The 12898-nt window shown below is 43.5% G+C and overlaps 1 protein-coding gene across 1 annotated transcript in view; it reads left to right on the forward strand.

The window, feature by feature from the left end:
- The window catches only part of pdzd7a (PDZ domain containing 7a), a 116314-nt gene extending 104978 nt beyond the window's left edge, over positions 1-11336 (forward strand). The window contains exon 16 of the mRNA XM_072239683.1: positions 11003-11336. Within this exon, the coding sequence (XP_072095784.1) occupies positions 11003-11146 (144 nt within the window). The 3' untranslated portion in view covers positions 11147-11336. The remainder of the gene's footprint in view (positions 1-11002) is intronic.
- The last annotated feature ends 1562 nt before the right edge of the window (positions 11337-12898 follow it).

Genomic DNA, 12898 nt, shown 5'->3' on the forward strand with positions numbered 1-12898 from the left:
GTTCATCACTGAAGACGTGTCCAAGTAGCACCAGAAGGTGAATTCTATACCTACAGTTTACATCAGGCATGTATCTGATGCTGGAACAAAAGTGACACATCAAATGTTGGAAACAGACATCTGTGGAGAGAGAAACAGAACTACCGGTAACTTTCAGGTCAAAAACACCCAGATTTTCATAATCCACAGTTATGTTTAGGATCATATAGCACTGAAGGAAACTCCAAACTCAATGCACGTTATGCACAAGCAAGTAACAAAAGATGGAATAAATTGTTTTCTCTATCTTTGAAACAAAATAAGAGATTGAAGTTTAATAACTCCTGTAAGAGATGTTTTGTTTGTATTTTTGTTAACTATTCCATTATTATTTTATTAATTTACTTGCTAATAGAAACATAGAAAATAGGTGCAGGAGTAGGCCATCCCGCCCTTCGAGCCTGCACTGCCATTCAGTACGATCATGGCTGATCATCCAACTCAGAACCCTGCACCAGCCTTCCCTCCATACCCCCTGATCCCTTTAGCCACAAGGGCCATATCTAACTCCCTCTTAAATATAGCCAATGAACTGGCTTCAACTGTTTCCTGTGGCAGAGAATTCCACAGATTCACCACACTCTGCGTGAAGAAGTTTTTCCTAATCTCGGTCCTGAAAGGCTTCTCCTTTATCCTCAAACTGTGACCCCTCGTTCTGGACTTCCCCAACATCGGGAACAATCTTCCTGGGGGCCAAAACTGCACACAATACTCCAGGTGTGGCCTCATCAAGGCCTTGTACAACTGCAGTAGTACCTCCCTGCTCCTGTACTCGAATCCTCTTGCTATAAATGCCAGCATACCATTCACCTTTTTCACCGCCTGCTGTACCTGCATGCCCACTTTCAATGACTGGTGTATAATGACACCCAGGTCTCGTTGCACCTCCTCTTTTCCTAATCGGCCACCATTCAGATAATAATCTGTTTTCCTGTTTTTGCCACCAAAGTGGATAACTTCACATTTATCCACATTAAATTGCATCTGCCATAAATTTGCCCACTCACCTAACCTATCCAAGTCACCCTGCATCCTCTTAGCATCCTCCTCACAGCTAATACTGCCACCCAGCTTCGTGTCATCCACAAACTTGGAGATGCTGCATTTAATTCCCTCATCCAAGTCATTAATATATATTGTAAACAACTGGGGTCCCAGCACTGAGCCTTGCGGTCACTGCCTGCCATTCTGAAAAGGTCCCGTTTATTCCCACTCTTTGCTTCCTGTCTGCCAACCAATTCTCTATCCACATCAATACCTTATCCCCAATACCGTGTGCTTTAAGTTTGCACACTAATCTCCTGTGTGGGACCTTGTCAAAAGCCTTTTGAAAATCCAAATATACCACATCCACTGGTTCTCCCCTATCCACTCTACTAGTTACATCCTCAAAAAAATCTATGAGATTCGTCAGACATGATTTTCCTTTCACAAATCCATGCTGCCTTTGTCCGATGATTTCACTGCTTTCCAAATGAGCTGTTATCACATCTTTGATAACTGACTCTAGCAGTTTCCCCACCACCGATGTTAGGCTAACCGGTCTATAATTCCCTGGTTTCTCTTTCCCTCCTTTTTTAAAAAGTGGAGTTACATTAGCCACCCTCCAATCCTCAGGAACTAGTCCAGGATCTAAAGAGTTTTGAAAAATTATCACTAATGCATCCACTATTTCTTGGGCTACTTCTTTAAGCACTCTGGGATGCAGACCATCTGGCCCTGGGGATTTATCTGCCTTTAATCCCTTCAATTTACCTAACACCACTTCCCTACTAACATGTATTTCCCTCAGTTCCTCCATCTCACTGGACCCTCTGTCCCCTACTATTTCCGGAAGATTATTTATGTCCTCCTTAGTGAAGACAGAACCAAAGTAATTATTCAATTGGTCTGCCATGTCCTTGCTCCCCATAATCAATTCACCTGTTTCTGTCTGTAGGGGACCTACATTTGTCTTAACCAATCTTTTTCTTTTCACATATCTATAAAAGCTTTTACAGTCAGTTTTTATGTTCCCTGCCAGTTTTCTCTCATAATCTTTTTTTCCCCTTCCTAATTAAGCCCTTTGTCCTCCTCTGCTGAACTCTGAATTTCTCCCAGTCCTCAGGTGAGCCACTTTTTCTGGCTAATTTGTATGCTTCTTCTTTGGAATTGATACTATCCCTAATTTCCCTTGTCAGCCACGGGTGCACTACCTTCCTTGATTTATTCTTTTGCCAAACTGGGATGAACAATTGTTGTAGTTCATCCATGCGATTTTTAAATGCTTGCCATTGCATATCCACCGTCAATCCTTTAAGTGTTATTTGCCAGTCTATCTTAGCTAATTCGCGTCTCATGCCTTCAAAGTTACCCTTCTTTAAGTTCAGAACCTTTGTTTCTGAATTAACTATGTCGCTCTCCATCTTAATGAAGAATTCCACCATATTATGGTCACTCTTACCCAAGGGGCCTCTCACAACAAGATTGCTAATTAACCCTTCCTCATTGTTCAAAACCCAGTCCAGAATAGCCTGCTCTCTAGTTGGTTCCTCAACATGTTGGTTCAAAAAAACCATCCCGCATACATTCCAAGAAATCCTCTTCCTCAGCATCCTTAACAATTTGGTTCACCCAATCTACATGTAGATTGAAGTCACCCATTATAACTGCTGTTCCTTTATTGCACACATTTCTAATTTCCTGTTTAATACCATCCCCAACCTCACTACTACTGTTAGGTGGCCTGTACACAACTCCCACCAGCGTTTTCTACTCCTTAGTGTTATGTAGCTCTACCCATATCGATTCCACATCTTCCCGGCTTACGTCCTTCCTTTCTATTGCGTTAATCTCCTCTCTAACCAGCAACGCCACCCCACCTCCTTTTCTTTCATGTCTATCCCTCCTGAATATTGAACATCCCTGAATGTTGAGCTCCCATCCTTGGTCACCCTGGAGCCATGTCTTTGTGATCCCAACTATATCATATTCATTAATAACAATCTGCACTTTTAATTCATCCACCTTGTTACGAATGCTCCTTGCACTGACACACAAAGCCTTCAGGTGCGCTTTTACAACTCTCTTAGCCCTTATACAATTATGTTGAAAAGTGGCCCTTTTTGATGCTTGCCCTGGATTTATTGGCCTACCACTTTTACTTTTCACCTTACTACTTTTTGCTTCTACCCTCATTTTACACCCCTCTGTCTCTCTGCACTGGTTCCCATCCCCCTGTTGTGAACTAACCTCCTCTTGCCTGGCTTCTTTAATTTGATTCCCACCCCCCAACCATTCTCGTTTTAAGTCACCTCAGCAGCCCTCGCTAATCTCCCTGCCAGGATATTGGTCCCCCTAGGATTCAAGTGTAACCCGTCCTTTTTGTACAGGTCACGCCTGCGCCAAAAGAGGTCCCAATGATCCAAAAACTTGAATCCCTGCCCCCTGCTCCAATCCTTCAGCCACGCATTTATCCTCCACCTCATTGCATTCCTACTCTCACTATCGCGTGGCACAGGCAGTAATCCCGAGATTACTACCTTTGCAGTCCTTTTTCTCAACTCCCTTCCTAACTCCCTATATTCTCCTTTCAGGACCTCTTCCCTTTTCCTACCTATGTCATTGGTACCTATATGTACCACGACCTCTGGCTCCTCACCCTCCCACTTCAGGATATCTTGGACGCGATCAGAAATATCCCGGACCCTGGCACCAGGGAGGCAAACTACCATCCGGGTCTCTGGACTGCGTCCACAGAATCGCCTATCTGACCCCCTTACTATCGAGTCCCCTATTACAACTGCCCTCCTCTTCCTTTCCCTACCCTTCTGAGCTACAGGGCCGGACTCTGTGCCAGAAGCACGGCCACTGTCGCTTCCCCCAGGTAAGCTGTCCACCCCACAGTACTCAAACAGGAGTACCTATTGTCAAGGGGCACAGCCACCAGGGTACTCTCTATTACCTGACTCTTCCCCTTCCCCCTCCTAACCGTGACCCACTTGTCTGCCTCCCGCGGCCCCGGTGTGACCACCTGCCTGTCACTCCTCTCTATCAACTCCTCACTCTCCCTGACCAGACGAAAGTCATCGAGCTGCAGCTCCAGTTCCCTAACGCGGTCTCTTAGGAGCTGCATCTCGGCGCACCTGTCGCAGATGTGGACGTCCGGGAGGCTCGGAGACTCCAGGGCCTCCCACATCTGGCACTGAGAACAACAAACTGCCCTCACACTCATACTGCCTCTCTCCTCAAATAACAACAGAAAATGAATACCAAACCTTCCTTGACTCGCCCATCTCCACCTAAGCCCGTTGAGCCGAAGCCCTTAAGCCTTCACTCTGCTCCCGGCTCACTCCGCAGCCCGCAAACTACACTGCCCGCTGTATAAGGCTCTGTTCCTTTTAAATCTTCCACGCTTCACTGCCCGACGTCACACACCTGCGCAGTCCCGCCTCTCTGAACGCCGATGGAAAAAAAAACGAAAAATTCAAAAATGTCTTCCTCCGCACTCCCGCTCCGACTCTCAGACTTCCTTCTCCGAATTAAACCCGAAGCAGGATTTCTGCCCTTTTAAATCTTCCGCGCTTCACTGCCCGACGTCACACGCCTGCGCAGTCCCGCCTCTCTGAACGCCGATGGAAAAAAAACTGAAAAATTCAAAGATGTCTTCCTTATTTATGACATAAGATGATAATTGGGCCTTTCGGCCCATTGTGTCTCACCCAACCTCTGTGGAAAAAGCCTGCTTGAATTTACCCCATCTATACCCCTCATAATTTTGTATACCTCTATCAAATTTCCCCTCAAGCTTCTATGTTCCAGGGAATAAAGTCCAAACCTATTCAACTTCTCGCTATTACTCAGATCCTCAAGTCCCTGCAAAATCCTTGTAAATGTTCTCTGACCTCTTTCAAAGTGCTCTGGATAAACCAAGCAGACTACTGACTGGACCAAGTTATCCGAGACTTGTGCAGAATGGGAGGTGTAACTGTGATACACATAGCCCTGTGCCTGCTGTCTTTGTTCTTCTTTTTGGTAGGGATGGTATGGACAATGACTGCCCATGCACTGCTGTGTGGTGGAAGGTCCCACCTCACTACTTAAATGGTCTACTGCTAGCATCCCTTATATGTTTCACTGTTCCTTACAGACAGCACCAACAATTTGCATTCAAAGTGGCAGAAGTATCTCGAGGCCCTTCTAAAGCACCATGTGATACCGCAAAACTTTAGTGCAAAGACCATAAGACCACAAGACATAGGAGAGAATTAGGCCATTTGACCCATTGAGTCTGATCCACCATTCTATCATGGCTGATTATTATCCCTCTCAACTCCATTCTCCCACCTTCTCCCGGTAACCTTTGGTGCCCTGACTAATCAATAACTTATCAATCTCCACTTTAATTATACCCAATAACCTGGCCTTCACAGCCATCTGGGGAATTGAGTTCCACAGATTTGCCACTCTGAAAGGTGGTGAATAAGCCTGAAATTAGTTCTAATGGAATCACATTCCATTGCTTTAAGTCATGTCACATTCCAAGATAGAATTAATCAATGAAGTAATGCAAAAAGAGAAGCCCTCTTGTTATGCTGAAAGCACTTATTTGGATAGAAAATGCATTCCTCTGCACTACAGAAGATTAGGATTTGTCCGTGACAGCTTTCTGAAACTTACAGTTAATTTCAGAAAATTTATAAAGTTAATCCAAACAATTCTGATGGTAATTTCCCACTGTCTATTTATTGGCTGATTTCTCCCTGTGGCTCTATCAGACTCAACTTGCATAGGTATAGAGAGCAGCACCTGGAAACACATTATTGAACTTTGGTGAATGCAATTCTCTCTGAATTCCAGTACTTTTTCAACATTAGCGTAGGAGTGTTAATGCTCTTCAGTCAAAGCTGTAGGAGCAGGTGGATGCTGTTAGGGAGTATTCTGGAGTTAGGTTATATAACAAAATATTAACTTCAGCAACCAAATTTTAGAACTGAACGTGGACTGTAGGTGAAATTTAAAATGTAGCCCTGGATGATAGGTTCCTACAGCTATGGGCAGCATGTAACTGAAAAACCAGATAATGCTGTTTAACACACATCAAAGTTGCTGGTGAACACAGCAGGCCAGGCAGCATCTCCAGGAAGAGGTACAGTCGATGTTTCGGGCCGAGACCCTTGGTCAGGACTACCTTTAAAGGAGAAATTATTAAGAGTAAGGACTGATTCTGCTAGATAGAGCATAATGGTGTTAGAGGGGAACTGATTAGGTCTGGAATCCAAAAAGTAGCGGAGAGCTTTGAGACCTTCCTGATGGGGGATGGAAGTATATAGGGACTGGACATCCATGGTGAAAATAAAGCGGTAGGGGCCAGGGAACTTAAAATCATTGAAAGGTTTAAGAGCATGAGAAGTGTCATGAACATAAGTAGGAAGGGATTGAACAAGGGGGTATAAAACCGTGTCGAGGTATGCAGAAACGAGTTCGGTGGGGCAGGAGCAAGCTGAGACAATAGGTCGGCCAGGACAGGCAGGTTTGTGGATCTTGGGTAGGAGGTAGAAAGGGGAAGTGCGAGGTGTGGGAACTATAAGGTTGGTAGCAGTGGATGGGAGATCCCCTGAGCAGATAAAGTCGGTGATGGTGTGGGAGACAATAGCCTGGTGCTCCTTAGTAGGGTCACGATTGAGGGGTAAATAAGAGGAGGTGTCCACGAGTTGTCGCTGTGCCTCAGCAAGGTAGAGGTCAGTACGCCATCGCTGTGCCTCGGCAAGGTAGAGGTCTAGTCCTGACGAAGGGTCTCGGCCTGAAACGTCGACTGTACCTCTTCCTAGAGATGCTGCCTGGCTTGCTACGTTCACCAGCAACTTTTATGTGTGTTGCATGAATTTCCAGCATCTGCAGAATTCCTCGTGTTTACAATGCTGTTTAACATTCATTTTGTGTGGCTGGAGTGTGTGGGTGCAAAGAAAGAGGCATGAAAATTATATGCAATTCAAGGGAAGCATTGTAGATACATTATAAATATAGAATTGACCTTTGATCTTTAGCTTATAAAATGTCATGAAATATTGGGTCAAACAGGGCTCTTCCTTCAGAGATTGGCTCATTTTTTTCGATTAAAGTCTACTTTATATCTACCAACTGTGTCTTTCTGGTGACTTTGTTCACGTAACAACAGTTGCTATTTGACCCTTCAACCTAGTTCACCATTCATCCACATCATGGCAGATCTACCAGTTCAGAACAGGTCCTTCCCAGGCTGTCAGCATAGGGGTCTCTGCAGATGCTGCAAGTCCAGAGCAACACACACAAGATACTGGAGGACCTCAGCAGGTCAGGCAGCATCTACACTGGTGCTATAAAGTTTGTAAACCCTGTAGAATTTTCTTTATTTCTGCATAAATATGACCCAAATGTGATCAGGTCTTCACATAAGTCCTAAAACTAGATAAAGAGAACTGAATTAAATATATAACTCAAAAACATTATATTTGTTCATTTATTTATTGAGAAAAATTATCAAATATTACATGTACTGTATATGTTGGAAAAAGCATGTGAGCATTTGCTTTCAGTAACTGGTCTGACCCCTTTGTACAGCAGTAACTTCGACCAAAGGTAATTGTTGATCAATCTTGCACATCAGCTTGGAGGAATTTTAGGCCATTCCTCCTTACAAAACAGCTTCAACTTGGGGCTGTTGGTGGGCTTCCTTGCATGAACTGCTTGCTTCAGGTCTTTCCACAACTTCTCTATAGGTCTTTGACTCGGCCATTTCAAAACACAGATTTTCTTTTTAAACCATTCTGTTGTTGATTTACCCTTGTCTTTCAGATCATTGTCTTGTTGCATTATCCAACTTCTATTAAGCTTCAGGTGATGACCTGCTATCCTGAAATTCTCCTGTAAAATATTTTGATACAATTTTGAATTCATTGTTCCCTCACAATTGCATGCTGTCCACGCCCTGAGTGATGCTCCTTCCACCATGCTTCACAGTTGGGATGAGGTTTTGGTGTTGGTGTGTAGTGCCCTTTTCCCTTCAAAGATAGCAATGTGTATTTTTACCAAAAAGGTTCAACTTTTGTCTAATTTGTCCACAGAAGATTGTCCCAGAAGTGTTGTAAAACATCTAGGTGGTCCTTGGCAAACTTGAGATGCACAACAATGTTTTTTCTTTTGGAGAGCAGTGGTCTCCTCGGTGGTGTCCTTCCATGAACACCATTCTTGTTCAGTGTTTTCCTTATAGTGGACACATGAACAGAGACTTAAGCAGGTTCTAGAGATTTCTGCAGGTCTTTTGCTGTTGTCGTTAGGTATTTTTTCACCTCCTTCAGCATTGCACGTTGTGCTCTTGGTGTGATCTTTGCAGGATGTCCACTTCTAGGGGGAGTAGCAACAGTACTAAATTTCCTCCATTTGCAGACGATTTCTTTTCCTGTGGACTAATGAACACTCAGATCTTTAGAAATGCTTGTGCAGCCTTTTCCAGCTTGATGCGTCTCTACAATTCGTCTAAGGTCCTCAGAAAGTTGTTTTGATCGAGACATGGTGCGCATAAACAGATCTTTCTTGAGAAGAGCAGGCTCTGTCAGTAACCTGACCGTGTGTCTTTTTTATAGGGCAGGGCACCTCTACAGCCCACACTTCCAATCTCATCTCATTGATTGGAACATCTGACTCCAAATAGGTTTTGTAGAAAGCATTACCCCAGATACATGTAATATTGGGTAATTTTTCTCAATAAATAAATGAACAAGTATAATGTTTTTGTGTTATTTATTTAATTGAGTTCTCTTTATCTAGTTTTAGGACTTGCATGAAGATCTGATCACATTTTAGATCATATTTCTGCAGAAATATAGAAAATTCACAGGGTTCACAAACTTTCTAGCACCACTGTAAAGAGATTCTTCATTCTGGATGAAAAGTCTCAGCCAAAACATTGAATGCTCATTCCCGTCTATAGGTGCTACCTGATTTGCCAATTTCCTCCAGCATTGTGTGTGTGTTGCTGTGCTCCCTAGGCCACAGGGCAAGGTTCCGTTCCCGTGAACTGTTCGTTTCACAGACCCTTTGCAACTCAGATGTGCAGCTGTGAACTGAGTTCCCACATAGCAGAAGATGTCTGCAGTCCCACAGCAGCCGGCAAATCCATCCCATTGGTGTCCAAAGCACCTGATCGTATGTATGGTCTACCAAGTTGTGATACGAATGAACTCAGTCTATGTCTATATGGGGAGAAGGCAAGGGAATGGAGTTGAGTTGAATAATAAATCAGCCATGATTGAATGGCGGAGAAAACTCGATGGGCCAAATAGCCTACTTCTGCCCCAATATCTTATGTCTTATACAGCTCTCCAAAGATTTACCATCCTTTGAAGACATTTTTTGCCATTTCAGTCCACAGTGGTCTACGCTTTGCATTGAGACTGTAACCTCTACTTCGAGATTCCCTAGTCAGGTGAAGCATCCCACTGTGTTGAGCCACGTAAGAATTTTATAAGATCTTTTATTCTTCACACTGGAGAATACAGGCCTAGTCTAATCAATTTCTCCTATAACAAGTCTGCTAACCTTGGAGCCAGTTTAATGAACTTTGCTATACTCCCTCTCAGACAAGTATGAGGTGGCAGAAGGCTGCATGTAATTGTAGTATAGCATCTTTACTCTGATAGTCCAGTCCTTTCATAATAAAAGCAACATAATGGTTGCTAATTCCTTATTGTTTACTCTACCTAAATATTGTCTTCCAGTGATTACAGTTTTGGTCTCAGAATAGAACTTTGACTCTATCCCTCTCTATAGATGCTGCCTGACTGGCTGAGGTTCTCCAGCATTTGTGTGTGTTATTAAGGATATTTGGGTCATTTTCATTGGCATCCTTTCTGGGTTTCTCCCATTAGAAAAATATGCTCTTTAAAAAATACAAAACAAATGGAAGGTCTTTACATTTTTTCAGATTGTACTTTCCTAGCTCACTCACTCAACTTGTCAATATCTTCTTGAAGCCTTTTTACAGCCCCTTTCTGACTTGGAATCCCTTCGGGGGAGAAAAGGTATCTGGTTTTCTTAGCAAATCATTGATTAAAATGATGAATAGCTGGAATCCAAGTGCTGATCTCTGCAATATCCCCTTTTAAATAGATCCTTATGGTAGAGTCACATGCTTCCATTACAGTTCTGGTTCTGCGGGATCTGTCCTGCTTGAATGGAGCTGTTTGTATGATGGGTTGGTGCATGGGTGTGGTGTCCATTGCCCCTGTGTGCTCCTGTCAAGATAACCCGAAATACTCAAGTCCATTCAGGATTCACCTTCTCCTGTTCAGTTATGTCAAAGGTCCTGGAGACCCTCCATCTGGATGGATCTTGACCCAAAACATCATCTGTCCAAAGTTCAAAGTAAATTTATTATCCAAGTACATATAAGTCACCCTATACTACCCTGAGATTCTCGCAGGTATTCACAGTTGAACAAAGAAATATAATAGAATCAATGAAATCAACTACACACCAACAAAGACTGACAAACAATATGCAAGAGAAGACAAAATGTGCAAATACAAAGGGGGAGATAAATAAATAAATAAATAGTGCCGCGGGCATAAGTTATAGTGTCTTGACAGTGAGTCCTAGGTTATAGAATCAGTTCAGTGTTGAGTGAAGTTGATGTGGAACCTCCTATCTGATGGCTGCAGCAAGAAGAGAGCAGGGCTTGGATGGTGGGGGTCCTTGATGATGGACGTTGCTTTCTCGTGGCAGCGCTCCTTGTAGATGTACTCAGTGGTGCGGAGGGCTTTTCCCTCCATTGATCCATTGAGCTCCTCCAGCCCTTTGTGTGATGTTAAAGGTCCTTATTGGTTTTGAACTGATATTTCAGTCTTCAGAGTATTCTTCACTCATTTGTCCCAATGGACAATTGTTGGAAACTAGTTGAATAAATAACATTGAACAGTGACTGTGCTGTGCTGTTACTTTTTTGCAGGCTGGTTATGAATTAATTTCAGTGGATGAAGAAAGCCTACAAAATGTCACCCACCGACAAGCAGTGGATATAATTCGTCGATCCTACAGTAACAAGTCGTTGGACCCGATGGTGTTTGTGGTTAAGGTACCCAAGACCAATTGAAGACTGAACCTGTCAGGATATGATCGACCTACAGAGATGATCTGGGGCATCTGTTCCCAGGATGAGGCTTTCCTTTCCAGGACACCAAAGGTGTCCTCTTTCTTCAAAGAATGGGGTTTCCCTTCTTTCCACCATGTTGCTGCTCTCACCCACAGCTCCTCCATTTCCTGGACATCCACGCCCACCCCATCTGCCCACCACCTTAACAGGGATAGAGTTCCTTTTGTCCTCACCTACCTCACAATGAGCCTCCACATTCAACACATCATTTTCCTCAACCTCTGTCATCTTCAACCAAACACATCTTTACCTCCCCACCCCCCACGCTCCATTTTTTGCAGAGATCACTCCCTTCATGATTCCCTTGTCCATTCGTCCCTCCCCACTAATCTCCCTCCTGACACACACCCCTGAAAGCATCCAAAATGCTACACCTGCTCATTTACCTCCTCCCTCACTTCCATTCAGGGCCCCAAACAGTCCTTTCAGGTGAGGCAACACTTCACCTGCAAATCTGTTTGGGTTATCTATTGTATCTGGTGCCGATGTGGACCACTCTACATTAGTGAGACCTGATGTAAATTGGGGAACTGCTGTGTCGAGCTCCTCTGCTCCATCAGCCAAGAGCCGTATTTCCCAGTGGCCAGCCATTTTAATTTCTGTCCCCATTCCCATTCCGACATGTGGGTCCATGGTCTTCTCAGGGTGGAGGAGCAGCGCCTTATATTCCATCTAGGCAGCTTCCATCCTGATGGCATGAATATTGATTTCCCTCCTCCTTCCCTCTATGTCTTTTTCCAACTCTGGCCTCTTACATCTTCTCCTCACCTGCCTTTCACTTTCCTCCAGTAACCCTCCTCCGTCCCTTACTCTCATGGTCCTCATCTATCAAATTCTTTCTTCTTCACCCAAACCTTCCCACCTACCTGGCTTCACCTATCACCTTCTTGCTCAGGGGTTAAACCTTTTTGTTCCCACCATTAACCAAGGGATCAATGAACACCAATTTGGGAACCTCTGTTCTAGCTAGCCCTCCTTCCCCTCCCTCCACCTTTTTATTCTGGTGTCTTGCCCCTTCCTTTCCGGTCAAGATGAAGGGTTTCGGCCTGAAACCTCAACAGTTTCCGTAGATGCTGCCTGACCTGCTAAGTTCCTCCAGCATTTAGTGTGTGTTGCTCCATAGTTCCTGATTACCGACCACACAGCATGGAAATAAATGATGAAGTGGGAAAGTGAAACATGAATGATGATTTTTTATACATTTGAGATCTGTGAACCATTTCAAACCCCAACTACTTCAATTGAAAAGGACCGCACTGATCTAAATGCAGTTGTCTACATATTCCATACTGTGAGTGGACAGTAATGTCTAAGTGAATGCACCATTACTTTGTAAATACATAATTTCCAAAGCTGTCTCTTATACAGATCCTTTATAAATTAATTTTGTGGAAAGCATATTCATATTGCGATTAAGGGTAAGTTTTGGATGTCTAGTGTATAATGCTATAATAGTGTATAACATCTACCACAGTGCACAAATGTTTAAAAGTTGGACATGAACTATTGATTTTAGTGATTATCATAATACATTTGATTTTTGGGGGCCATTGATCTACGATATGGGATGTAGTTCCTATGCACAGGGTCTACCTGGTAGGCTGTCTCATTCTTTGACCTGATTTTGGCTTTTAAGCATTTAGCAAACAATACATTTCACTGTATGTTTCGATGTACATGTTATAAATAAAT

The sequence above is a fragment of the Mobula birostris genome, chromosome 21, assembly GCF_030028105.1.
Source record: "Mobula birostris isolate sMobBir1 chromosome 21, sMobBir1.hap1, whole genome shotgun sequence".
NCBI lineage: Eukaryota > Metazoa > Chordata > Chondrichthyes > Myliobatiformes > Myliobatidae > Mobula > Mobula birostris.